General features: G+C 41.2%; 2 protein-coding genes across 7 annotated transcripts in view; both read right to left on the reverse strand.

Annotated features, from left to right (window-relative positions):
- The window catches only part of MAB21L3 (mab-21 like 3), a 34,614-nt gene extending 7,542 nt beyond the window's left edge, over nt 1-27,072 (reverse strand). The window contains exons 1-5 of one of the 3 annotated variants that reach the window (XM_023941007.2): nt 26,812-27,025; nt 10,977-11,085; nt 6,676-6,816; nt 4,539-4,610; nt 1,850-2,141 (exon numbers count right to left, since the gene is read on the reverse strand). In XM_023941007.2, the coding sequence (XP_023796775.2) occupies nt 1,850-2,141; nt 4,539-4,610; nt 6,676-6,816; nt 10,977-11,024 (553 nt within the window). In that variant the 5' untranslated portion in view covers nt 11,025-11,085; nt 26,812-27,025. Of the gene's footprint in view, nt 1-1,849; nt 2,142-4,538; nt 4,611-6,675; nt 6,817-10,976; nt 11,161-26,811 lie in introns of all 3 variants that reach the window. The other 2 variants (XM_086882821.1, XM_086882822.1) reach the window with 2 other exon arrangements.
- Nucleotides 19,396-27,854, reverse strand: part of SLC22A15 (solute carrier family 22 member 15) — a 40,099-nt gene continuing 31,640 nt past the window's right edge. The window contains exons 13-16 of one of the 4 annotated variants that reach the window (XR_015284970.1): nt 27,629-27,759; nt 27,425-27,539; nt 24,368-24,609; nt 19,396-20,562 (exon numbers count right to left, since the gene is read on the reverse strand). Coding sequence is in view for 1 of the 4 variants with exons in the window: in XM_086882820.1 (XP_086738946.1) it covers nt 27,670-27,759 (90 nt within the window). In the remaining 3 variants the exon portion in view is untranslated. Of the gene's footprint in view, nt 27,760-27,854 lie in introns of all 4 variants that reach the window. The other 3 variants (XR_015284969.1, XR_015284968.1, XM_086882820.1) reach the window with 3 other exon arrangements.

Consider the following 27,854-nt stretch of genomic DNA (forward strand, 5'->3'; position numbering starts at 1 on the left):
TGCACTTGCACAGAAGACAATATCCGAATTTACAGTCTGTTATGCACAGTAGTCACACAGAAAATACTAACTGCTACATCACTGCAAGTGCTGAGTGTTAAGAAGAGTTAGTTCCAAAGTAATTTGGAGGAAAGAAGTTCCCCGAGTGTGAAAGTAGAGTGGCTTGTCTCCAGGAACAACACGATGTAAGAGTACAGAAAGGAAAGAAAGCTGCAACTATATAGATTTTGTGGGATGTTTCCTGTTGGTCACGTTGAGTTCATGGAAGAAGCTTCTGTCCCAGTCACTCTGGCAGGATCACTGTCCCTTCAGCTCTGCCATCTGAGCCAATTGTGTGTTCATCCTCTAACCCACTGAAGTGAAAGCCTGAGCAGATGAACATAAGCAGTTTAAAGAGCAGTGTGTTATCCCACCTCATTTTGATGGCATGGGCTAGGGAGCAACTCATGGGCTGAATTACCTTGCAAAGAGTAGAGTCCATCCCAACCAGAACTTCATAAACCTCAGAAAATCTATGTGTTATTTCCCTGCTGAGCCAAGCCTGGCATCAAAGCAGGAACTGTTCTGTTCCCAAGCTCCCAATAAGGATCCCTAGCAGCTGAAAAGTGTTAGAGCAACCACTTGTGTCAGCATGTAAACATGTTCATGGCATTTCCAAAAGCATTGCAATGCTTATACCTATTTTTCCACTAATAAAAAGTGAGACACCTCAAAAAATGATTTTTCTGGTGCTGGAAGAATTAAAAAACAGGGAAGCAAAGAAATCAGTGAAGTTTTTGTGTAACTTTGGGAGTGGGATGAAGGAAGTCCATTCTTCACAGAAACAAACAAAATGGTAATTGCTTCTCCTTATTTCATCTTAGCTCATCTCCTCCCAGCAGACCTTAGAAAAAAGGCATCAGAATCATCAACCCAAACATCACTCTGTGGGGTCCTTGCAAGTACCTTTCCTGAAACACTCAACTTTCACTCAATAACTTGATGTGGCTGCTGCCCAACATAACAACTTCCATATCAGTAAAGTCTCAGAAGCAAGCCTATTCCAGCTGGTGTTTCTTGTGAGCCTCAGTGGTGAAATTTCATTCCTATCCACCTTTCCACTCCAATGATAACAAGTATTTCCTGAAAAAAATACCATTATCTAGCAGAGCTTGACTTTAACTTTCTTTTTTCCTGTGACTACAATTCAGAGTGCTATCAGATGAGTGGAAATAGCTTCTATTGCTCTGAAATACAGAAGTCTCATTAGGCTACTGATGAGTAAGGTCATCCTGGAAACATGCTATAGGAAGAGGCACCACATGAATAGCCTGGACACTGGGGAAAAGAGCACTTGTCCAACATACTTTGCTTCAATAGAAGTCCTTCTACTTGGTTCCCACCATCCCATACTGGAAAGCTGTGGGCAGCAAAGGTTTCCCCAGAGCATTATCTGCCATATAAATATCTTCAAACACATTCTTCTCAGACTTACGCTTCTTTCCTGTATCCAATTTTCCTATACTACCTTCCTTGATAATCTAAATATATTGCAGGTGCTGTAGTAGAGAAAGATTTTTTTTTCCCCAAATAAACTCCTAAATGTTCTAAAAATCTGGGCTGCCTCTTAGTTGAACTGTGATGGTGATGTTGCTGGAGACTGTACCCAAATTCCTAAGAAAGGAGTAACATGTTGGGTACAAAGAGCCCAAGAACTACTGAATTCTATCTTCAGTGCAGGTCTGTGTACATCACTGCAATTGCTTGAAGGCTTCCTGGTTTTGGAGGGTTTTGCTTGGCTCCTGACCACGCAAACCAAACACTTTGTGTGTGTGATGGTTTCCCTTTCACCTGTCCCCACCAAACTCACTGGAGAGGTTACAGGAGACAATGGACTTCTCCACCAGCTCCCGGAAGACGATAAGGACTTTGGCTGGAACCAGATCACCTTCGATGTTCACGTCCTCTTCGTGCCACTGCTGAAGGCTTTTTGAGAACTGCTCCACCTCCAGCCACTGATGCAGTTCCTCAGGGTCCCGCACGGAGGAGAGGAGCTTGGCTCCATTCACGGTGTAATAGCGCCAGTGCCGTACCTGGCATTCCCTGTAACCCGTCAGGCCACGCAGAGGAACTGTGATGAGGAACTGGCTGGGTGCTAAGACCTAGGAGAGTTCAGAGAGATTGAGAGGAGACAAGGGCAGATCCGTGAGCTAAAGTAAGGAAAAGAGGGTTGAGGAAGCACTAGGTAAAAGTGGGGGCTTTGAAAAGAAGGGAAAACCATGTTATGATGGGACTAACTGAACACAGCCAGGACCTGCCTAAGGATTACCTTGGAGGCATGCAGATTAAAAGGAAATTGTCTTAGAAGGTGTCTGGTGTGAAGCTCTTAGAAGATAAGAGCTCACTGGCTGATTTGCCACCACACCTGCCATGCTTTCCCGCTTTTCTTGTTATTTCTAGTCCGCAATTGCAGAATTGAGATGTAATAACCAGCAGCTTCCAAGGAGCAGGAAGGCATGAGAGAATATGTTCTGAGATCCAGCCAGGGGAAACCCAAATAGTGCTAGTTATTATCTCAGAATTGTTACTTGACATAAGCCCAGAGTTCAATACTAGTAATAACTATGGCAGAAAGCACATCTTTCTGATCTCTTTCAAAGTCCACTACAGACATTAGCAAAATAAGGCTATGGCCCATTAATTTTACAAGCATTTCACCCTGTTTGACTGGCCTTTAAAGGGACAGAGACACAAGGCAAGTGACGTGCCTGAGCCTACAGAGGCAGTGTCACCCTCAGAAATAAGTCCAGGTCTTGGCCAGATGTAATGTATGGAACTACATCTCCTGATGAACATGACAGAAACAGTGTAAGGGTGGAGGCAGCAACCAATGGACAAGGAAGCCTTAAACAGGCTTGTTTGCAAGCCAGTTAATTTGCCTCACTTGGGGAACAACCGTTTTCCAATAAAAACCAGTTCTGAGACACTATCTGCAAGAAAAGAATGAAGTGACTCAAATACCACAAAACATCATCTGTCTGGCCCAGGGCATAGCCAGACATGTCCAAGTGCTACTTTGGAAGTATCAGGCAGTTGTGGCGCCAGAAGGTGTGTTCAAATTGCTTCAGGATTTTACCATGTTGGCTTAGGAGCTTTTCAAGTCCACTTTGTACCAAGCCTAACTTACCCTGGCATAAGTAAGGTGAAACTGCTGCATGAGCACATGTGAAGTGACAGCCACTGCCGTGAGGTGGTTACATCCATGGTGAACAAACACGCTTGTCACTCTCCTGTAATAATCCAAAACCCTCTGGTAGCCTTCCTCAGCTCAGCTCAGCTGATTTAAAGTGTGACCACAAAGGTGCCAGGACCCTGAGGGCACTAACAGGCTTTATTGTCCCTAAGCAGCCTTTCTGGGACTTCTACCCACACCTTCTTGCCCATGGGTCTGGGACCCCCATTTCAGGTTAGCCCTGGGCTCCAGTGAGTGGGGGACTGGCTTGACCTCAGACCTAACTTATCAGCAGACTTTCCTGATGATCCGCTCTTGGCTGACCCAGCTCCCCTCCTTGTGTCTGTCTCACTCAGGGACCATAGGGCAGGGGCTGCCTTACTATGCTCACCTCCTGTCTCTCTCTCTCTCTCTCTCACAGGGAGCAGCTGGTCTTCTGTGCTCCCTGGCAGAAGATTTGGAAAACAAAAGATGGCCAGCCAGAAGCACAGAAATAGCAAAGAAAACACCAGGAAGCTGCTCTTTTGTCAAATATAAAGGCAGAAGCATGCTGAAAGGATAACGCTGCAGATCAAGCTGACCTGCACACATCAGGTTTAGTGGGGCTGAGAAATCCTGTGGACAGCTCAGAAACAAGAGCTCCATGAGGAAAAAATACAATGGCTGTCCTGCAGTTACTGCTCCTCTCACTGCCTCAGCCACATTTGCAGGTACACAACCATTCCCCCCCATACCAAAATGTTGTCTTGTATGCACTGGCACCCAAGAGATTGCAAAGGGAAGAGCTGCACATGTTATGTTGTGTGAGTGCCTGCAAATCCAAGTCACAAGGGTCCTCCACCTGGGGCTTTCCAGAAAAAAACAGGATACACAAGGCTGGGAATAGCACTGTAAAGCTGGCAAGTTGGTGTCTTCTTGGCCTAAACAAATCCCAGTCCCACTCCTCTGCTCTGTCACACAATGGTCTCACACACTATGTGCAGGCCATGGGCCCCAGGAAGTCACAGGCTCAAGCAAGAGTCTCCAGTTCTGGGGGGTGTAACTTGTGGCCAGTTCTGCTGTATTAAAATCCTGTCTAGAGTATGCTGGGAAAATCAAATACAACCTCATTCCTGTGAATCTGGCCAGGCTGTTCAGGGGAGGTAGAAACATGAGGTTAGAAAGAAAATAATTATGCTTTGAGGAGGAAAAAAAAAAAGCAAGTCTCATGTGCAGTGGACAAAACAGTCATGGAAGGATCAGTTTGGTGGGTGAAATTGTCTGGAGAAGAGGGTGTGTGAGGAGGAAACAAGCACAGGGATTGTCAGGCACCAGGAAGGCTTTGTACCTGGATGGATGGGTGGAATGGGCGCTTCCTCCGAAGCATAGCTGACCACTTGGCCAGTAAAGCTGGCTGATCCTGAGAGAGGCAGAAAGGAAGACAAGAGATACACAGAACAGAGAGAAAGCACGTGCTAGGTCATTCATTCACAGAGCAAAGCTGCAAGCTTCCTTGGATGCTTGGAATTTGTTAAAGGAAGACCCCCCATTACCCCCACCTTGATTAAACACTTGGCAATGCCATTGGGCAGTGCAGTACCAGTGATTAGTCTGGACTTCTTCATTATAACTTTACTGGAGCCTCCACAGCTTTGCATCAGCCCTGCACAGTTGACAGTTCCAAAAATGGTGGGCCACAACAAAAACAAACACTTAGAACTTTTAAAAATTAAATTATCGGTTTTGTTCATCTGAATTTTAATTCAGGTGTTTCATTAAAGCGTGACTTTTTGTTACATAGGTCACAGGAAAGCACTGAATACCTAAAGACTTTTCTTAACTATTCTCCACTCAGCCCTTCATGTTTAGAAGGGATCTTGAGGCTTCTCAACAAATCTAAATCTCTCACCATGTTGAATTGATTCCTTTTAGCCAGAAGCTGAAAGTTCTGAAAAGTCACTGTAGATTTAACTAGATTTGACAGAAAAAGAAGATGTTGTGAAATTAAACACAGAATAATGAATACATTGACCTTCCCTGGACACAAGTCTCCTCTATGTTGAAGTATGTCAGCAATGGTATTAAGTTTCCAATTTTTTGGAAGTAGACAGCCCAAACCAAAATAATTTCTCATCAACCCATTCTTTGCTGCCCCCCATACATAGTTAGCCAGATTCTCCTAGTGTTACTTCCACGGATTTGTAACACTGGGCTCAGTTAAGCATGAACAACAGATCTACCACTTTTAAGGAACTTGATTTTGAGGATTTCTTTCAAGCAGAATTTGTTCAGATCTGCATGCTATAACACCAAGTTACTGCTCATAATAGATTGCCTTGGTGGTTTTGTACTGCTTTGCTTTCCAGAGCAGCAATTTTACCCTGACCCTGGTCCTGTCAGACCTCATTAGCCAAGCAGGTTTGTTCCAGCACAAGAGGTGGCTGGCAGACTGGCACTGAGGAACTCATGGACCAGAATGTGGCACTGTTTTACGTCACTGTGGCCATACTTATTGACAAGACTGCATGCTCTGGGATACACAAAATTCCAGAAAAGCTATGAATCTGAATGTCTTTGTCCCCAGGGCAATAGCCACGTTTCAGACTGGATGATTATATTTTGCCTCCACCTCCATACCTTTCCAGCAGCTTCATACAAAGACTTTTTCCCTTTCAGTCCTGGAGAGCTGCAAAAGTTGTCTCATGCTTTTACGTATTTGCTGTGTCTTGATGCGTGAATGGCTGTTTATTAAATTTAGTAAAATGGTTGACATTAATATTTCAACTACTTCAGATAAGATGAAAAAGGTTGTTTTCATCTGAAGTTGTCATTGCTGTGATTGTTTCTTGTGTCTTTACTAGTTACTTTTGCGTAACGGAGTCACAAGAATAGGCAGCTTTCTTCTGTCACAGCTGGGACAGGGCATTATTATTTTCATGTCTGAAGGTCTAAAATGGGGAGGCATTTCCCTCCTCCCACTAAAAAAGAAACTCCAATCCATGACAAGGAAAAATGTATTTTTCAGAAGGAGCTTTCTAATGTTCATAGCAGATGAAGGACTTTTAATTTTTCTTTCTTTTTTTTTTTTTAGTGAGTTGACAGTTTTTCCACCTGTGAAAAATATGAGTCATACCTCATGAAAGCATGAACATTTTTTCTTATGTTACTGCTGCATAAGTTTTACTTTCTGTCTCCCAAAGAGCTTTGGCTTCTGCTTGTGGATTGACAGCTCTGGCAATAGATGCTCTTTGTACACACAGCAGCTGTAAGAAGAGGCTCTGCCTGATTTACCCATCTCTCTTTGATGCTACTCTGGTTGTGAGATGTCCATGAGTGAGTCACTAGAACTCCACAGGGAAGTATCAACACGTTGTCTGTGGTGTTTTGGCTGAGCTACCTGCCCATACAAACTCTTACATAATGGAGAAATCACTTGCTGGTTACCTAAAGGCTGCCAGAGAGTGCATTAGAGCTCTTGTTCATACCTTAATGTTCTCATTGTGAATGCCAGAGTTGGAGATAGCCTGGAATCGCACAGCCTTGTAGCTGATTTCTGCAGTCAGCTGCTGGATGATTTTCTGCACCTCCTCCACTGCTTTGGAAACCAGGTAATGCCGCCGTTCCACCTGTCAGTTCCAGGAAAGACACTTCATGTTACAGGTAATTGCAGTCTGTCTCCAGTGGGAATCAGACAAATCAGCTGAAAGCATCCTGAAACATTGTGCCTGTGGTGCACTGGGAATAAAAACTGTTCCCTGTTTATTGCAATCAATTTGCCGTGAGACAGAGCTGTGAACACCAAAGGATCAATATTCAAGACTATTGAGCATTAATTGATATTTCCATGTCAACACCATTGGATGGAAGGAAAGAAGTTCATTACACAGATATATTTGTTATCAACTACAGCTACAGTCTCAATTCTTTATCCATTGGATGTAGAATACCAGTTACTCCCCTGCATATGGTAGCCATTCTCAAAGCCAGGATATGTTTCATTCCAAGAACTGACAGGACATCAAGAGTCACAGATCTGTCCATTAGTCAGGTGGTAGATGTATGTGGCATCATTTAGATGCCCGCCTTATACACTGAAAGTATCCACACTGTCTTTATGGCTGAAGTACAGATGAGATTCTCCTCCTAGACAGCATGAAAGCATCTTTCCAAAGCTGGTCTCATTGGGAACTAGGTGTTTGTGTGGCTTAAAGAGTAGTTCTTCAATTCAAGAAGTAGTAATATAATGAATTATTGAAAATTATTTCAGTGAAATGTCTGAGTCTTGGAAGGACTGAGGTGAGAGCTAAACAACTCAGAAAAATATAAGATGAACCTGAGTACAAATGAAGGGAACATAAGGGTACTGTCACAATCTGAAGAAGGAGATTCAGAGTTTTCTGAAGAAAACCAGAATTACTTAAGCAGAGTGAAATATTAAGACTATTTACTGCTCTTTTTTTGGATCATTTGGATGCTTTGTCTCATTTGGTCGCAGCTTTTGCTTTTTTTCTTGATTCTTCTTTTTCCTTACCATATTCTACTAAATCTTAATACTTGCAGGCAAGAAAGAAAAAAACTCAGAAACAGAGTTCATCACTTGGCTAAAGTGAATGAGAAAGTATAATTGCCACATCAAACATTAAGTGTTACAGTCTTTTGTTATTATCAAAGACCAAAAGGAAGCAAAAACCTAAGTAAAAAATTCTGTACTGTGAGGGTGGTGAGGCACAGGTTGCCCGGAGAAGCTGTGGATGCCACATCCCTGGAAGTGTTCAAGGCCAGGCTGGAAGGGGCTTTCAGCCCTCATCTAGTGGAAGGTGTTACAGTCCACAGCAGGGAAACTGCACTATATGATCTTTAAAGGTGCCTTCCAACTCAAACCAGTCTATGGCTTTCTAAAATTCCTGTCCTGTTTACTCAGCATCTTCTTCAGCATCTAAACATCTTTTCTCTTTTAAAAAATATCATTGACAAGTACTTCTTTAAAAGTCCTTTTGGAAGCCTTAATGTCAAATGTTGAACTATCAGCCAAAACCACTCGAGTGTGTTGAAATGTGTCCCCAGGCCCTGGAAGGGGACAAATAGATTCACCTCTTCACAACAAGGGACCATTCAATGGACTAAAGTGGACTAGTGCTTGCCTCACAACCAATGAATGGCAACTGACTAATACTGAACTCGAAGATGAGCAGAGTTTGAATACCTTCCTCCCGCAGACAAAGTTAGCTACTTTTACTAAGCCTGAATAGCTTTTGGAAGTGGGAAATACCTCAGACAGCAGCACCATATTCCCTTCACTGGGTTCTCATCCACCCTTGACATCCTGTTTCTTTGCTATCTTAACACCATGAGTCCTTTATGTTTATATAATGCCCTTTAATTTCCCTAGTAATTCACCCTCCTCCTCATTCCAATTCATCCTTTTCTCTAAGAGCAGTTTTAGCTACTTACATGTACTTTAAAAAAACAAAACAAAACAAAAACCACTGAAATATTTTAGGCCATGTTAATTTTCACCTCTTCATCTCAGCTTTCATTTATGGCACTTCTCCATCTGTATCTATACTGTATCTATTTTCTCCACCTTATTTTTGTTCATCCAGAGCAACTCCTTATAACAGTCCCATAAGCTTGTCTTGCTCAACAAGATACCTAATGATTTCTCCAGCAAACAAATGGTGAGTGGTAGAGAAATTTGTCCATCTCCAAGAGCTTTTAGGCAAAAAACCAGATTTTTTAAAACTGAAAAGTATAAAAGTATACAATCTCACAGCCCAAACAGAGACCTAGAGTGCTCTCTGTATGCATTGCTCATGCTCTGTTCTCTCTAAGGGACACCTGCTGGAAACATTTTTTGCCACCTCCAGTATTCAGGGAGAATCCATTCAACCCAGCCTGGCCTCATTTAATTTTGCCTTCATCACCTACTGGCTAGGCTACAGCAGTTGTCATGAATTCTTTATAAGAGTACACACTCAAAAAAACAGTTGAGGGAGTGCCACTAAACACCTCTTTCAATGTGTACTCCCCATCACTGGATCAGGGATAAAAGAACAATGAGCATGTGACTGACAGAGGGTGCTCACTATAATTAGCTAACCATAATTAGCTCCCTAATCATCCTGTTGGAAAATATAATCTTCCTACAGAAGGAGGGCAAAAAATCAGAAAACAGAATGTGAGCCTGAGGAGTCAAGGCATTTTACCTCAGATACTTCTAGTACCAGCACAGACACATTGGGAGAAGAGACATTGTAAAGCCTTTGCTGGACAGACATTTCTGTGATTTACTAGCATTCTCCTTACCAGGTCTTAACTTGAGGAATTGTGCCAAAACAAATGCACAAAACCTGAATAACAAGGTCAATTAAGATTTTATTAAGGGGAAAGGAAGCAGAATTGGGACTTATTAGGAACTGTTAGGAAGATTTGGGTTTTCTCTTATTTAGCCAGCCACATCTACTTCATTTGCATTCCAATTTTTCCTCTGATGAGTGGCTTAAGGATGAAATCTCTGGTATTATAGAGATTCGCTGCACTAGGTGGTTGACCTATTTCCAAAACCAGGCAATATTTGACAAGCTGAACTGCCTGAAGGTTAGGCAGCATCACTTGGACAAGAGACTCAGGAGCAGGCAGAAACTAAGAATCCATCAGAGCTGGAGGGCTGCTGGAAAACAGACTTTCAGTATAACCTAAAATATTGGCAACTATGAGCCTCACTTAACTACAGTCTGCTTCTGTTCCCTATACTTATGGCTGTCATATGAGCATCTTCCTGTTCATGGCTTCCCTCTGTTCCCTTTGTAGCTCTGCTTTTTAAAACTTCAGAGAAGTGTTGCTGTTATAGCTCACTGAACAGATTCTCATGGAATGATTTTCCTGTGCACCACACTGCACTCCTGAAGAAGGTATATTTCTATGGGAACTTCCATACTTGCCACCAAAACATTCCCATAGAGAAAACAAACCTTTCTTACCAGCCCTTTCATTGTAGTAGAATATGTGATCCTTTACAGAAAATAAAACCTTACACTTTCTGATTTTGAACTTATTTGTCACTTTGGTATCTTACATTTTGTTAGGAAAAGTAGAGTATAAAACAGGATCTAGCTAAGTACTGTCATGAAACATGTTAGCTTTACAAAATGTTATGGCCCACTCAGAGCTTTTATTAAATAGTACTGTTTCATAGAGGATTTTATTCTGTTTTATTTCATTTCATAATGGGGGAAAAATTGAGTGCTGGAGTATCTTATAAAATAGAAAATGAGATTCCAGTCTGCATGTGCTAATGAGACATGTTATTTTAATCATGGTATATAGAGAAGTATCCTTAGCTGAGGTGACAGACTGATGACTGAATTCTAACAATATCGGTCTGTCTCTGCAGTTCCTACATGAATCTTTCTCAGAGGCAATGCCTGGTGTTGGTCTTGGTTTGGTCAAGCCAAGACCACCTGACAGGGAGAGAGGCAAGGACCTTTCCTTAGATTTAAATGCTGGCAATTACAGCTAGTCTTAACATCTGGAATTCCAGATCAGGAATAAAAATTCAGGATACCTAGAAGAAGAGGACAAGCACTTTGAAAAATTAGGCTACCAGCAGATAAGATTCTGCAACAGAAACCTAGAAATCTCATTAGAAATGCAGTTCTCATGAAACTTCACCCAATCTTGTCTCAGAAATGAAGACAGCAGGCGAGCAACTAACTGTCAAATTTGGCACCCTTCAGAATCAACACCTAGTGTGGGAGACAGAAAATCTGGTCAGATAAAGTCTTACCTTGCTCTGGATGTAGATTTCTACATCTTCATCTGTGAATGGTTTCATGGCAAGATGGTCTTCGCTGCTCTTTAAAGTGTGAATTCACTCTTCACTCGTTCACCTGCCTCTGGAAGTAGAGGAACACTCAGAGAGAGCTGCTCAGAGCCTTCTTGCCCTTTGAAGCTCAGGTCACCTAATACCTCTGTGGATGAATAAGAGGAGAGAGAAGCAAGCAAGTATGCCTATTTTTAATAAGTTTCTTTTTCTGGTTTGAGCTAAGATCCAAGTGACATCCAGCTCATTCAGAAAACTAGCTCCAAATATTCTCCAAGTTCAATTGTTATTGTTCCTCTTATTACTTTTAAATGGTGGATCTTGCATGCAGGCATACACAAGAATATCCCAGCAACTGCTCTGTCTCAGGCCAGATTTGGAAGTGTTTTCCAGATTGCAGTGCAGCCTCAGTACATTCATGCAGAGCATTATTACTCGGCATGCCACTAGTACGTCCCTGCCCCGCTAGACTTTCACTACGCCCTTTCTTAAATGCTCTCAGTTATTCCTTGTTGACTAATCCACTCTCTTTCCATCTGAAAATGCATGGGTTTTTTTACACTCAGATCATTCACTGGGGTTGCAGCCTGCAGCCCCTGCTCCCCTCTCCTCTCCTTATATCTCTTCTGTCTCTCCGGCTGTATTGACAGTAAATATTGTGCAGGCTGTCCCCTCCTGTAGCTTGCTTCGCTTTCTTTACAGTAAACAGACAGAAAGCTGCCTCTCATTTTCTGCCAGCAGCTCAGCTAACAACCCCATATGGATGATTCAGAGGCAAAAACAATTGATCAGGCCTCATTGATCCAGTGAAGCTTGGTGGCTTTTAGAAAGAAACGTACATCAGCACATGGAAGGGAGTGACAGAGATGAGATCCCATGCTGCTAAGCATTCCTTATTAAGGAAAGCACACTCCACTTTCGAGTAAAATCACTATTTCCCCTGGAAAATGAACTTTGGCATCCCTTGACTAATTTACTGCCTCTATAGCAGCTGGCAAAAGGCAGCACTTGGGTGGGCACTGGGTGCTACCTCAGGACGGGCACTGTTATTCCTAGTTATCCTTCATTATGTTCTTCATTAAGTCAAATATGAAGTACATTAATTTAAGTAATTAACTGGAGCACAAATACCTGCAGGACATCCACTTCCCCAGCACCTACAAAGCAAACCTTTCCCTGCCAGACAGCTGCCATTGTCTTTTTGCTGAGAGACTCGAGGACTCCTTCACAAAGACATGTAGGCATTTACTTCCTAAACCAGCTTCCAGTAGAGTTGGGCACTGAAAAGGATTGTCTTGGTTCCCCAGTGTTTAGGGACTCACACCACATTCTTGCTCACTTCAAGACTTACTGGCTACCTTTCCTCTGAGGGACCAGCAGTTTATGGGAGCTCTGCTGGGGAAGCCAGATAAAAGGCAGGATCTGAAAGAAGGCAAGGGGAACTATAGATTGGAATGGAACTTGTAGGCGAAGGTTGGATGGGATTATATCCAAGCAGAGTGTACAGGAGAGGAGAATTAGCCTTTTAAATGGTCAGATTCCAATAAAAGCATGTCCCTAAAGCATTAAGTCTCTTGTGCCCCCTCAGACAGCACATACAGCAGACAACTTCCTTAACACTCTTGACACCACCACACACTACTTTAATACTCTGAACCTCAGACATATATTATGAAGCAAGGAGAGATAAAGGGTCTCTCTTTCTTGCACCTATAAGGTCTCTCCTCACAACAGCTGTCCAGACACATGGTGCTGGCAGAGATGAAGTGCTTTTGGTCATTTTTCTTTTATATAATAACATACCTTATATTCATAATCTTTATTATTATAATACATCCATTATTTCCAACCAATCCATTACCACATATTACTCTACTTACAGGATGGGAAGAGTGCTATTTGGCTGACAGTAGATACCACAGCTGATAAAGGCCTTTACACCACCAGCAAAATACAGATTAGAGTGGTATGGGAGGCAGCAGCCTGTCTTGACCTCGCAAGAACTTGTGTTTGTCACATGAGGACCAGATAGCAGAGAACGCAGCAGAAAAGTAGAGGCATATGACCATGTGTGAAGAGGGGATGTTACTGTGGGAAAAACCTGCATCAGAAGGAAAGAGTAAAGAGAAAGGACAGTGCAGAAATTGGAACATCTGTGTGGATAAAAGAGGATGTAGACACAAAGTGGGAAGAATGCAGGCTTCTCCAGTGAAGTCTACTGAGCTGAAATACTGTTACTGCAGAGAAACCTCCATCAGACTGGTCCTCCTCAGAAACCTTCTACCATGACAGTATTGTATAAAGTAAGACTAAGGTGGAGAAAATCTGAGATGGATCCAAGCTCTAAAGGCTGATAAACACAATCTCCTGAGAAAATATTTCCTCTGAGCCTACAACTTAATTCCCCAGGCACACCAGCAAGAGGGAGTGAAGAATGGCTATTTCTTTTTCCTCTCTCTTCAAGAAACACAGAGGGAAAGAAGGAAGGCATCAAGAGGATGAAGCCAGGCTCTTCTCAGTGGTTTCAAGCATCAGGACAAGAGACAATGGACAGAAACTGATGCACAGGAAGTTCCACCTAAGTATGAGAAAGAACTTCTTAAATGTGGGACTGATCAAGCCCTGGAACAGGTTTCCCAGAGAGGTTGTGGAGTCTCCCTCACTGGAAACAATCCACAACTGTATGCAATCCCGTGCCATGTGCTCTGGGATGACCCTGCTTGAGCAGGGAGGTTGGACCAGAAGACCCACTCTTTTGTGGAAAGCTCACAACAGCTTCATGGAGATAAAAAGCACTCTACTGAAGCCAGGCAACCATGTGAAAACAAAACCACAAAAGGTCTCTTCAGTTCTAGTTAGCTCACAGTCCATCAGATATCATGGACCTGAGCACTCTTGAAAGCTTTTGAACTTGATTAATTTGGCAAATTAAACTCCCAAGTATACTTGTTTTTAAAGAGATTCCCATCCACACTGAGAATGGCTACCTTTTTGACACTTCTGAATCCCTTTCTTTTCTAGGGATTGTTAGAAGTGCCTTAAGCCCCTGCTGGAGTCCGGGCATATTTTTGAGAAACAATTTCTCCAGACAGTTCTTGCTGAAGCACTGCAACCTTCCTTCCCTCTTTGGTGGTGTCCCAGGAGGTTTTCAGCATCACATACCTAATTAGCCAGCCACAGACACCCAAATTCTGCTTGATGAGAATCCATTGATTTATACAGCTTCTCTCAAGTATTTTCAAGCCACACTTCAATACTTTGGTCTTCTCAAGTCACAGTTCACTGCCTGCTGATCTGCGTAAGATCATACAAAATGACTCAGCTATATTACATCACCCCATTTATATTATTTCAGTTCCCACTTCATAGTAACTTGTAATGGAATTCAGATTGTGGCTAATTTCCTTTGTTCATTTACTTATCAGTTCTCTTTGAAGAGGATTTAGAAATTTCCTAGTATCTGCAAAAACACTGAATCTGTGGTATATAATTTTCCTTCATGCTGTTGGCAATATGCAGGACTGAATATGATTTTGGATCTGTGAAACCCTTGTAAACGTATTCTGTGAATATATGCCTTGAATGGTATTAGATTGGCTCTTGTATCTTCTGAAGATGCCAATTACTGATGCTTTCCACGCTTGCTTGGCTTTCCTTTCTTCACTCTTCAGTTTCACAGATATGACAAAGACATTTCAAACCTACAGTCAAAAGTAATCTGAACTGTGAACTGCACAACAATGAAGAAATCACCAACATCTTGTAAATAAGAGCAGTGGTATTAACTGCACAGGGTTGTCCAATACTGTGTCTTTTTCTGTTGGGCAACTATTTAGAAAAACTATTCATACGGAACAGTGAGCATGTATTAAAAAGCCTCTGCTAAATCACACAAATGAGTCAGTCCGATGTACCACTTGTGACTCACAGATGATCTGCAGTGGCAACAAATAAGCCCTGTTGAAGATGCTGCCTTCCAGATGAAATACAACTCTGAATTTCTAGTTGCTAATGATGACCCATCTCTTCTTGCTCTAATTACCGGAGGCATTAAGTCTGTTGCATTAGCTGAAGCATGTACTTGGGTCAAGACAGACTACTAAACCAAATGATCCCAACAGATTTAATAATCTCTGACAGTTCTCTTGCCTTCTTAAACTGTTGTCCCATTTCTCCCCATTAGTGGATTAAGTGACTGTGCAAAATGAGTAATTGTAGCTCGAATCCCCTATAACATTTATGCTGTGACAGTCGTTAGTACTGTTCAGCCTCCATTCAGAGGATAGCAGCATAACATAATCAGGCTTTTTGGGGGCAAAAGTTCTGGGAATTTGTTTGGGTTTTTTTCCACTTTGTCTTTTAACAAGTTGATATGAGCAAAGGGGATACTTCAATGACAAAAGCCTGGGATGGACTACAGGGAAAAGAAAGTCCTGCTAATTCACTGTGACAGCACCAGAATCACACATGGGTGCCAAATTGAAATGCTTCTCCACTCATTCCCTCCCGTTACCAATCAATACTTGGCAGGCTCAAAAATGCTCCGAATGCCTGTGCTGCTTGTTCTCACTGCCACACGTTCTCACATTAGCCTTGGGCCTGCACTTCATACCATGCAAGTTAAAGGTTTATATCCTTTCCAAACTAAGCACAGCACTGGATCAGGTCCAGTGGTTTATAAAACCTGGTATCTTTTTTCCATTTGTGGTCATACCAGACACGTCAGAAAAAGGCAGATAGCTTTTGCTAGAAATGAGTTCTCTTAACCTGGGAAGAGATTTGAAACCCAAAATTATTTACAACCTGAATCTTTTCAGGCTGCAGTGTATTATTTCCAAAGAAAGTGATCACTCCAGGATCACTGGCTGAGGATGCGGAAAATTCTGAAAAAGGCTGAGATTATAATGCTGCTAGCCACCACCGACCAGCCTCAAGTAGGAAATTCATCAGAATCCAGTCCATCCTGCAGCTGCTGTTAAGCATCAAGCCACTGGGCAGCAAACATAAATCACACAGCAGTGCTTCTAGAATTGCCAACATCACTGGGACCCAGTGTGATGATGTGTTCAGGGTCTGGAAATTTCCATGTTTAAAATGGTCAGCTCAGAAAATGGCAGGAGAGGCAGGAATCTGGGAGCCCCGGCTGCATCAGCTCCAAGGCTTCCAGGAGAGTTTACTGAGATGCTGAGCAGGAAAACTGTCATTCTGACTTCTGAATCCATGTACTGTCCTCTGAAAGTTCACTGCAATAGTTTAAGTTCAGTGCATCATAATTTAAACATAAAATATTCCACTAGACCATTTCCAAGCATTTCTAAGGATATTTTTCCTCTATGTTTTATCCATCACTAAGCTACAACTACTGTTCCACTGTTTCAATCAGGATGTCCCACCATCTTGAAAACCTACCTGCAGCCGACAGCCACAAAAATGAGAGCCTTCCAGCACTTTTATTTATATGCCTAGGTAAAGAGCCTGCATGCCAAAAAGGAAATACTTGATACCACTGATTTAAACACATGGTTAGAAAAACAGCATCTGGAAAAAACGTTTTTGGCAGAGCACAGTGCAACTGGGAAAAGTTTTAGCCCTGGAAGTCTTTTCAGGTGAGAAAAAGCTGCCTCACTTTTAATCTCAGCATGGGTTTGCTGGTTATTTTCAGGTGTCAAGAAAAGGATTTTAAATCTAGAGGCACAGTAACTTGGGACAGACAGACCAAACTCAAGATCTAAAAGAGCCAAACCAAGAAGTGTGCTTGCAATGATGCTCTGTCAAGCAGAGGGGCTGAATGAGACGGGATCACTGCATTTCCAGGAGCTGGTATTTTTTTTTTTTCATGACTGCTCTCAGAGCACAATGTTAGTTTGTATTATTTTTACACTTTGCTGTTTTGTACAAATTGACCTGATTCAGGACGTATTGCTTGAGTCCAAGGCAGTTTGAAGCAAATTGAGTAAATTACCAGTGCTAAGTGAGAATAGTCACTCCAACACAAACTCACTTGGGAGAGAGAAGACTCAGACTGGCATCCCTGTTTACGTGCTTCATCCAGTTACTGACTAATAAAAAATGTACAAGAGTTCACTGGAGCCAGAGCTAGAAACTAGGTCTCATATATCACAGGGCACTAACAGTTACATACCCATAAGATCTATTGCCTTCTCTTGATCAAAATACAATTACTGCAGAACAAACAGGTCAACTTGAGCGGTGAAACTGAGAAGGGTCTCCAGGCCCAAAAACGTCTGGTCCCCAGGAGCTATTTTAGAATGCCAGAAGAAATACTTGTGTGGGAGAAGAGTGAGAATAAAAAGCTAAACAAAACAAACAAAACAATACCCTGTTAACAACAACAAAAAAGAAACAAAACCCCCCATCCCCTCCCACCCAAACCAAACCAAACCCCAGAAAAAGCCCCCAACAGAGTGAAGACAACTGACAACCACATTCTGTCTGAACCATGTGAAAAGCAGATGTGTTTTTGTGTGATATTGGTTAGCAGTACTGCCAATCTACTATAAAAGCTGTCTGATCAAACTCCTCAGCTTGCCACCCTGTACACAAAGGTCAAAGATACCAAACTTCCCAGATGATCCTTAGGATATGTCAACTTGAAAACTGTGTTGTGTTCCAGGGCTAACATGGCACTGCAGAGAGCATGGAAGGGAGAAGCTGAAGAAGCAATCAGGATTAAAGGAAGATTTTGCTAATGTACCTGTAGAAGTGTCTTAAGAACAGCACAGGGGAAGGCCCAGACAACTACGTGCTTTGTGTGGGAAGAAAGCAGGGGAGGAGAGTCACTGGGGCTTTGCAATGCATGGGCCCAGAGGGAAACAACTGCCACAAGGGCACAATTACTGTACAATGAGAGCACCAGCAGAAGTGAGAAATAATTTGCTTTTTATTAGAGGTATGATGTATGTGCCACAAAGCAGACCAAGATAATTAACAAACTAGTGAGAACAAGCCTTGTCAGAAGCTACAGAAGCTTCAGTCAAGTCTTTTCAGAGAATTTCTAGACAGATCAGATAATGACCTGCATAGCTACACACTCCAGCTTCAGTCACTGGAAGATGAGCTAACAGCCTCCAGTCCAAGCTATGTCTGGCTAACACATATGCTATTCTTTCAGTCTGTAACTTCTGAAGATTTATCATTCTCAAGAGCAGGCAGCAGGAGAAAGCAAGCAAGCAATTTAATTCTTAAGCAAACACTTCCTCCTTCATCTCAGGCCCATAAAACTAAACAGCGTCAAGCTAATTCCCATAATCAGCTGCCCAGCCCTTTCCCCCTTTATTGGCTGTTTTGTGCAGTCAAAGCCAAACTGCCAAAGGGAGAGGGTCAATCGTTTGTGCTGCATCTGCTCCAGGCAGTGACAGGCCACGGGACAGATATTCAGGGCTAGAACTAGTTAACTGCAGATTCAGGGCACTGAAAACGGGAGTGGGGGAGGAGAAACAATAATGGAATAAAACCACTGGGAATATGCAGAGCAAGTTGCTTGGCCAGGCTAGTGCATGAAGGAGCAAGCCATCTCTCTGCTCCTTGGGTTTTCACAGAGGCAGGGAAACGGGCAGATGTGCTTCAAATGGAAAATGAGGTAAATAATGCTACCAGCTGTCTGGTGGGAGAGGCACAGTTTGGGTCAGCATTCACAGAAGCACAGGGTTATTTGGTTTCTGCTACCAGGGACTCCATGAACTGCTCTGTAACAAAGCAAGGGCTGGCAGAGAAAACAATCAAATGGCAGTTCAGAACAGAGCACTGATCCCTACTCCCCCAGTCACTTTTTCCAGATTCTGACAGATTCTTTGCCACTGAACAGGGGGCAGGAAATGCAGTCAAGCTATTTATCACCTCATCGCCAGGTAATGAAGACAAATGTTCAAGTTCTGCCATTCCATGACAAGTTATTTTGGCAGGAGCACTGAGGACAGGGACTGTGGCCTTGTGCATTTGCATCCCACTTTAAGAAGGGGTGTTTAAGAGACAACTAGAGCTCAAGGGAACTCACCCAGTACACGTTAGTATCACCACCACAGACATTTTGCTATGCTAAACCCCCCAAAGTGTTTCCAGTCTTTCAACATCAATCAGCACAACTGAAGCCAGTAGTAAATTGATTCTCACATTCCACTGGTGCCAGTTTTTGTTAGAAATGATTTGTGATAGATATGGTGGAATATATTGATTAGTACTGACAGTCCCAGTTTCCCAGGCGCTTTGTAGCACTGACTTTCCAAAATGACCTGCTTTCCACCTTGTCAATTTTCTTCTGCAGAGTCCATTAGAAATATCTATTCTATTCTGAGAGCTTCATGTCCTTCCAGAAAACAAAACAAAAGGGTCAGGCAAGTAAAAAAAATCAGTACAATAAAATAGGTTTGTGGTGTTGCAAAAGAACTTGTTTTTATTGAGACATTTTGTGTCAAGGGAAGAAAAGGCACAAAATAAGTTACAAAGACATTGGATGAACTGTACGAGTCAGAGAGGCAGTATCATAGCTGTTACAAATCACCTAAAAGTTGACTTACTAACATAGGTTAGCCTCTATAAAATTCTTTAAAAAAAAAAAAAGTATTTAAAATTACTGAAATAATTCACAGATTAAAAGAGAAAGTGAAGACCACTAACTTTTGACTAAATTCACTTGGGCTTACCCATCATCACCCTCTCTTAGTAGACAGATAACTGGAAAATATTTAATATTACAGAATTTTTTAAAAACTCCTTAACATATTGTAAATTAAGAACCTGATATTTACTTTTCGTACCTCCAGTGAAGTACAATACATACAGGTAAGGCAGTATGCATAGGAAATACATTAAGAAAACAGAATAGGTAAGTGCAATTATTCTGAATATTTTAACATTTGTTATGGTCCCTCACCTATGGCAAAGAACATCTTAAAAAGATGGATCCAACAGCTGTTCACAGAACATATGAATATATCACCATAAAAGGTCTACTGTGGGAAAGCTTATGCTGTCTTCAGTTGTGACTTCTCAGATGAAGTATTCTACAAACAGACTTTCCAGCAGTACAGATCTGAGTTAACAACAGCACACTAATACAGTCAAAGAAGAGAAAATACTTCTGAAATATATCAGTCCTTAATTTAACATGGGAAGACTCATAACACTCAGTACTCCATTAATCCAAATTAAATATTGAACAGTACACACATCAACTATATACAACTTCATTTTTTAACTGACTCTGCTCCCCCTGCCCCTGTTACCAGTTTCCTGTTCCTCAGCTCTCAGCTGGCAAGGACTTTTGATTGTTAGCTCAAATTAAACAGGAATGGGAAAACAATACAAAAGTCTACAGGATACAGAGACTACACAAAGATTTGTTTTCATGATGATGAAAGGTGGAGCAGCAAAAAAAAAATAGTTTACCCCTTTGGCTGGTCCTCTGGTCAAGAGGAGGTCTAAGTTCTGTCTTCTTAAATCAGCAAGGATGTGAATGCACAGAGACACAGAGCTTGGCTATAAATGTCTGTTTATGTCCTTAGGAGTTTCAGTTACTTGACCTAAGACAGGGCTGTAAATGCCAAGAAAAAGAGATCACAGTGCTACATCAGGACGAGGAAAAAGGAAAGCACACACCAGCACAAGAGAAACTGAGAGACAGCTGAGCAGGAGAAACACCAAAGGAAAATCATCCTGAGCAGAGGCTGAGAGTATACTCAATAGGAGCTACAACTCCAAAGGGACTGTGGCTGGTGATGGAACCCACAAGAGAGCAGCAGAACAAGAAACAAAGAGCAGTGAATAAACAGAAGCACAACAGACTGATCCCAGTCTCCTGTGCTGCCTGTTGCCTTGCTGAAGGGACTGAGCATGACAAGCAGCCAGGGAACTGGAAGATGGCATGGGGAAAGAGAAGGAAGACCAGTGTCTGGAGAAAAGCAGCAGTATTTTCCTTAAGTGGTTTCATTTTTAATTCCAATACCAAAGAAGTAACAAAAAACTCTAACTGGCAATAAATGAAACTGATTAAAGCCCCGACTCAAAACTTACTGCCCCTGAAAAGTCACACCTTCAGTTGACATTTGTATAAAATTAAGGGCTTTCTGTCCCTTGTAAAGGCAAACAATATATACAGAAAAGCCATGTTCTAACTGTGTAATTATGATGCTTCTTGACAGTTCTTAATCTTTTAACTAAATTTAAAAGGCCTTTGATAAAACCTTTAGAAAAGGATGACTCGAGGACTTTAAGTCATGGATTCCCACACAAATTAAAAAAGGAAATATTTTGTAGTTTCCCCAAATCAATTAAATACAAAAGTGACAAAAAAAAAAAAGAGCTCAACATAAAAGAGGTAGTTTAAAAAAATCAAAATACTATTTGATTCAGGAAGCAAAGGTAATACAATAAAAGTATCCGTATGAAAAATATAATTCCTATTTCCACATTATGCAAATTTTAACAAGAAAAAAATAAAATTTGGGTTGGATTTTGAGGAGTAAAAGTACTAGAAACCAGTATTTTAGAGGCATACTTGAAATCAAAGCATACACAACTCTCATCACAAATCACCTGCAGCTGTTTGCTCTATTGCAATTTTCATCAGTATCTGCAAAACTGATTTTTCCTACAGACTAACATCAGAAATGCCTGTCTCCCAACTAGGCTTCCACAATTTAAAAACATTTTATTTGAAAACAGATGTATCAGACACCTCTCCCAGGATATTTTAAAGTAAATACAACTTTCAATACTGGCAAAGATTTTCTTACCACTATACTTTTTGCCTGGCTCCTGCCAGGTGTATATGTGAGCACCTCAGATGTGTTGGTGGGAAGCAGTAACATGCATGATAAAGACAGATTTCCTCTAGAAACCTTTACTGAATGAGGACAGAGAAGTATTTAAACATACTCCATCCTACAATCTTGCTGCATACACCCCATGGTCCTCCTTTATTCTGTACACATAGCAGAGAATGGCTTGAAAGAAATAATCTTTCTTCTGGGCCTAGTTAGCCCTTACAGCACCAAGTTTTATCCACCTGCTTTTTTTGCTGACAAACATGCAGCCATGACAAGGCTGACTTGCAGTGAATATTAGTTGCAGTAGGGATTTAAATTCCATACATTGTTATTTTGCAAAGCCTCAAAGAGTGCATTTTATAAAAATCTGCAAGATCCCATGAAGCTCCAAGCAAACTGTTTACCACCAATGCTAATTTGTAAGACTGATGAATGAACTAAAAAATTCCAGTGTGCAGTTTTTAACCAGGTTTTATCACTCCTAAACTTTGACATTTGCAACTCAGAATGAAACAGGTTCTATAGATTTTTCCATAATGGCTACATGGTATAAATGCTGAATGTTCTACAAAACCAGCACTGTAATCCTTCATTTAATTTCTTTGGTTTCTCAGAAACAAAAGCTACTTAAGTGAACTGAGCAATGAAAGACAAGCAAACAAAGGTAACTCTCTGTCCCTATAGTTTCAGGGATGCTTGTAAATACCAGTTCTGCATGGATAAATTCTAAATGAAGGCAGCTAGAACTAGTTTTGGACTATTGCTTTCCAGCAAAAACTGTCTTTGGCACTTATATAATCCAATTCTGTGATGCTACTTTACACATAGTCCCATATAAAACTGACTGAGGAAATTAAAGACTCCTTTTATAAAACAGGCACTTCAAATTAAATAAAAAAAATCCCTGTTCCCTATTAGGCAATACAAGAGCATTTTTCAGAATGACAGAAACAGAGAGCAGTTCCAAAATTAAGATGAGAAAGCTCAGTATATTCAGACTATCTGTGTAGAAGTTTTACACCCAGCTCTATTAGCCTTAAATAATATTAGCACCTGGAAAATCTGAAGGCTACAATAGACATTAAATATTAAATTAAAATTAAAATAAAATCAAAAATTAGAATACATAGCATGGAAAAAATAGGTATAAATTTGTTCACTCTCCAATTCTACATTTAGATCTGCCAGAGAGGTGCTCTTACCTAGGTGTCTTTCTACCATGTATCTTGCAGTGAGATACAATGAATGAGACTCAAAATACAGCTATACCCTAAGTCTCCGGTTTGGTAAAAGCTGAATATAGACATTTCTGAAACAAGCATTTTGTCAGGCCAGACTAACTTGTACCATCAAATGACAGCACTGCTCTTGGGCTTTTTTGACATCTTTACTGCAAGGCTCACAGTTTGCAGTCACAGATTCAGCTGTGTCGAAGAGCATGACCAGTAAGCTCCCACAGGGTGGGAAAAGGGATAAATAGCACACTAACCTTCAGCTAAAACAAACTACTACTAACCCAATTTGCATTTGGTGATGATTATCTGCATTCAGAAGACTCAGGAACAAGCATTTTAGCTCAAATGTTCCCTTTAACACACTCCAGAAAAATTCTTCACTTTCCCCTTTTCCTCAGTACAAGAAAAACATTCTCTTGCAAACTGCTTTTATACGCTGAGGTGAAATACACTGTAAAATGCATGGCTCAACTGCATTCCTCATGGTTCTGTAAATGATATCCAACTAACATCAGAACATCCACAGAGTTTGGAAATGCTGCCACAGATTGCACACTTTGAGCTGACAAGCATGGGGCTCCCATCCTTAAAGCCTTGACGGTAACTACGGTGGAAACAAGCTACAACCTGCTCCACGTTAGTCAGGTGTCTCTGGAGAGGCTCTTCACTCAGCATCCTGACCTGAACAGAGTCATCTCTGGCTCTCCTTTAACACAGAGCTTCCTTTTATTTTTTTCATTTGTAACACAGAGCAAAACTTCAAGTTTTTGGTATGTCAGGGGTCTCTGAACAGCACTTTCCCAATTCCTAAAGAGACAGCGCTAGCTTTGTTTTCAGGAGAAGTTTTAAAAAATAAACTTGTCAAATCACTCTTGTATTGTATTCTCTTCAGCCTACCAAAAGAAGCCAGGTACTAAAATCCTTTCAGAAGGCTGAAGTATAATTTCACAAGAGGTTGTATGACAAACACAACAAATAATTCTAATGTTCCTGTCCTAAAGGAAAACTGGCAAATTAAGCCATAATGACCAGTTATACAACAATCTCCAAAACAGAGCTTTCCAATTTTAATTATTTTGGTGCAATGCCATTTCATAAAGAAGCTGAGTCCAAAATAAAAGAGGCAGGCCACATTTTATTTTGATCCAAAGTAACGTTTCATCACAGAAGAGGCAGTGCTGGACACAACAGATATTAAAAAGGAAATTATGAAACTGATATCCCCAATATGACATCCTGGAACCAATACTAGCTCTGAAAGCAGAAGCTTCAAGTCAAGACAAGGAGAAAGAAGGGTATTTCTATCCAACAGCTGCTATTTTGTGTTTTCACTTACCCTCACCCTAGAGTGTTTCAGTTGAATCCTACATTTTTATTTTTTTTTTACTTCTTCCAGCTCATTCTCCTCCATGCTGCCTCACATGACCTGTCACTCTCCTTCACTCTCAGCTGTATTCACTTATCTCTTGTGAGCTCCCCAGGTAGGTGAGGTGTGTTTGGGATTCTGCTGAGACCTGACTAATCAGCACCATGGGAAAGACTCTCTCCTCTCTAGCATAATCCCACTAAGTGAGCTACCTGGAAAATAAAAAAAAAAAAAAAAATCACAGCCAAAGGAATCCAGAGAATAAATTCCATCTTTGGAAAAGTGGTACCTTAGTGCCTGCATAACATGAAAACAGCTAACAGTACTGGCTACTCCAGCAAAAAACATGGCAGAAGATTATCATACTGCACTAAACTCTAGCAAGGATCCTGGTCTCAGACTCATAGCACTACAACATGCAGTAAACTGATGTATCCAGTGCTGCATCATCCATCCTCTGCTTTCCAGTAGCTCCTCATGGCAAACTTACTACCCAGACACTGAGATACAACAATCTCAATATTGTAAAGCATTACATAGCATGGGGAAGAAGAAAAGTGATCCTACAGGTTTCTGTACCAGAAGGCCAGTTCATACTAAAAAATGAACAGCCTCGGGAAAGAAACTTAATGCACCTAATGGATTTGAATTTCAGAACACAAAGCTGGAAAGCAAAGTCTGATACTACATTGCTGAGCTCCTCCTGCAGGGATTATCTCTAAACTTTCTGAATTAACTGATATGGGAAAGTAACAATAGAAGATTTAAAATTCCTTTTTAAATATTCCCTTTAAAATTCCAAAGGTGAAAACATGAGACAGATTTAAGGTTAAAAAAGGAGCAGCAATTCCTATGCAAAAAAAAAAAAAAACCCTGCTAATTTTGTCTTCACTCTTGTTTTTACAGTTTCACATATATATACCAATGATGTAAAAGTGCCTGAGTGGTGAGGTAAATTTAATTTTTAGTTGAAGACTCACAAAATCTAGCTCAGGTCCTGCAAAGAGTAATCTTCTCCACTTGAACCGTTACAACATCCTACTGTTAATGAAAATTCTACTGAGGGTCTTGTGGCATTACACAGGGTTGCCAGGAGCAGATAATGACAGTTCATGACTTATTCTACCCAACACCCAAAGAGGGACAGAGGCAAAAAATACCTAAAAGAGCCTGCTGGCTCTTGGCAACATGTTAATACTGCCAGGCTTACTGATGTTTGCCATCGGCAATAAAAAGTCATTCTCCCAGCTGTCTGTAAATTAAAGTGTGAGTAAAAAATTTAAAAATATTTGAATTGATTCAGCTTTTCTAACTATTACCGAGTACCTTATTTGGTTAAATTTTCTTATACACAAAAGGGCCAAATAAGGCAGAAAGACCACCCAGTTGGGTTAAAAAGTGCCACATGTGCAACATCTACTCAATAGTCTGGTGGAAAAAAAGAAGGTAAGACCATGAGTGAGAATTCTTCCAGTGACCCTCATAACACAGGCAAAAATCACAACAATATTGATAGATATAGATAGTCCATAGGGACTAAAGTTCCCAACTTTGCTCACAGTCAATACCTGGATCAAGTTCAGACCCAAGTGGAATGCTGCATGTGTGAAAGTGCAGGCTCTGGGCTGCCCTCTGCACAAACCAGGGCAGTTGCACTTTGCTCAGCATTACAGTGCCCAGTGAACAAAGTTCAAGCAGCTAGCTGCAAACTTCAGATGCTGTTTACTTTCACTTCCTTGCAGAGTAAAGGAACATCCCAGTTTAACCAGGAAATATTCAGCAGACAGCTTTTTGATATTTTTGGACTCAACTTTTTTAATTCTAAGATATGCAAAAAGCGCTCATGTGCCTGAAAATATATTTGCTGCCATTGTGTGGCACTTGGCTAGGAACTCAAAGTAGGAAGGCTAACATTTCATGGAAACCAATCTTAACAAAGAGAAAGACACAGGCTAGAGGATGAAGATGACAATGTCATCAAGAAAACTGAATCCTTGTAAGGCCTCATTTTTGTAGCTGGAACATTTCACATATTCATCTTTCCTATTACAGGATTTCATATCCCTCTAATGAAGGACTTACAAGAAAGTACAGTGAAAACAGGAAAGTGAAGTTGTTTTCTATAACAAGGTCAAGTAACCAAGTGCTTGAGCAAGCACTGTTTAAAAAACATCAAGTAACCAAAAAGATCCAGAGAGATTTGCTTTCTTTTTAAATGAAAACCTTAGCTACACACAAGATTTTAAAATAAACACTAGCAGCTGACAATAACACCCAAAATGTAACAGCACCCCACAGTTCCTCTTACCACTTCAGAGTTAAGCCTTTTCCAGAAATAAAGACCCAGATAGGTCAGCAAAAGTAAGCTATACATTCTAACACACCACACACACAGTATGTGATAAATACCTCACCTTTGTCACACCCAGGAAATATCCATCACAGAATTTCTCCACAGAGAAGTTGCTGAGCTTCAATAGTTATGGCAAAGTGAGGACAAGGTAAAAGTAGGCAAAGCTATAAACAGCCATGCTGAGATGTGGGGAACATGTGGCAAACACATGCACAAGACAGCCCAAGAAAAAGCTTTGTGTATGAAAAGAAGGAAAAAAGTCAGTAATGTTCCTTATGTTTGCAGGCTTTGTGGCTGCTCTTTTGTGTAGTCCTTCCTCCCAGCCTTCCATTATCACTAAGTTAAAGCCCAGCTCATGACTAACCAGCTGCACCTGTAACTCTGCACAGGTGTGCACACAGAGAAACCTTTTGTTCACAGCTGCCTCTCCTCTACTGAATATGCAAAAGTCATTTTAACAAACAATTTCAGCAATTTGTTCCCATTGGAGTGGCACACAGCAGTTTCACCCTTATGGAAAAGTAGAGTGGTTGTTTCCAACTTTACCAATTTGTACTGAAACAAAATCCACCACCTTGAAAATAAAATACTAACACACGTGCACTGATGATCTGTCTAAGTCTAGGTTATTTCCAGGGCTTTTGAAATACATCATCCCACTCTTGCTGTCTCACCTGGCTTCAAATGCAGTCCATGCACTGTCATTCTGAACCACAAGAATTGGAATGACTGCCTCATATGGAGAGCATCAGTGATGTCATCAGTCTGAACAGTACTCAAATCCCTCTCCTAGTAAAGAAAAACACAGGCACTTGCCCAATTGCCCAAGCCTGCCTGGCAAGCAAGGTCCCCAGTACTTGTCATACAGCTGGACTGACTGGGCAAGAAGAGGCATAAAATAGGCCAGCATTTCTTCTTTTCATTGCTTGATCATATGAGTCTCTTCATCAGCATCATAGAACTCCTCATCTTCACTTCCACTCCCTGTAGAGCTGTCTCTGTCTCCAGACTAGAAGCAAAAAGGAAAAAAAGTTGTTCATTACACTGAAGCCACTAAATCAATCTCAACATATATGAGCATGAACCATTACACTTCTATGGAAT

Source organism: Cyanistes caeruleus, chromosome 3, assembly GCF_971803275.1.
Source record: "Cyanistes caeruleus chromosome 3, bCyaCae1.hap1.1, whole genome shotgun sequence".
Classification (NCBI taxonomy): Eukaryota; Metazoa; Chordata; class Aves; order Passeriformes; family Paridae; genus Cyanistes; species Cyanistes caeruleus.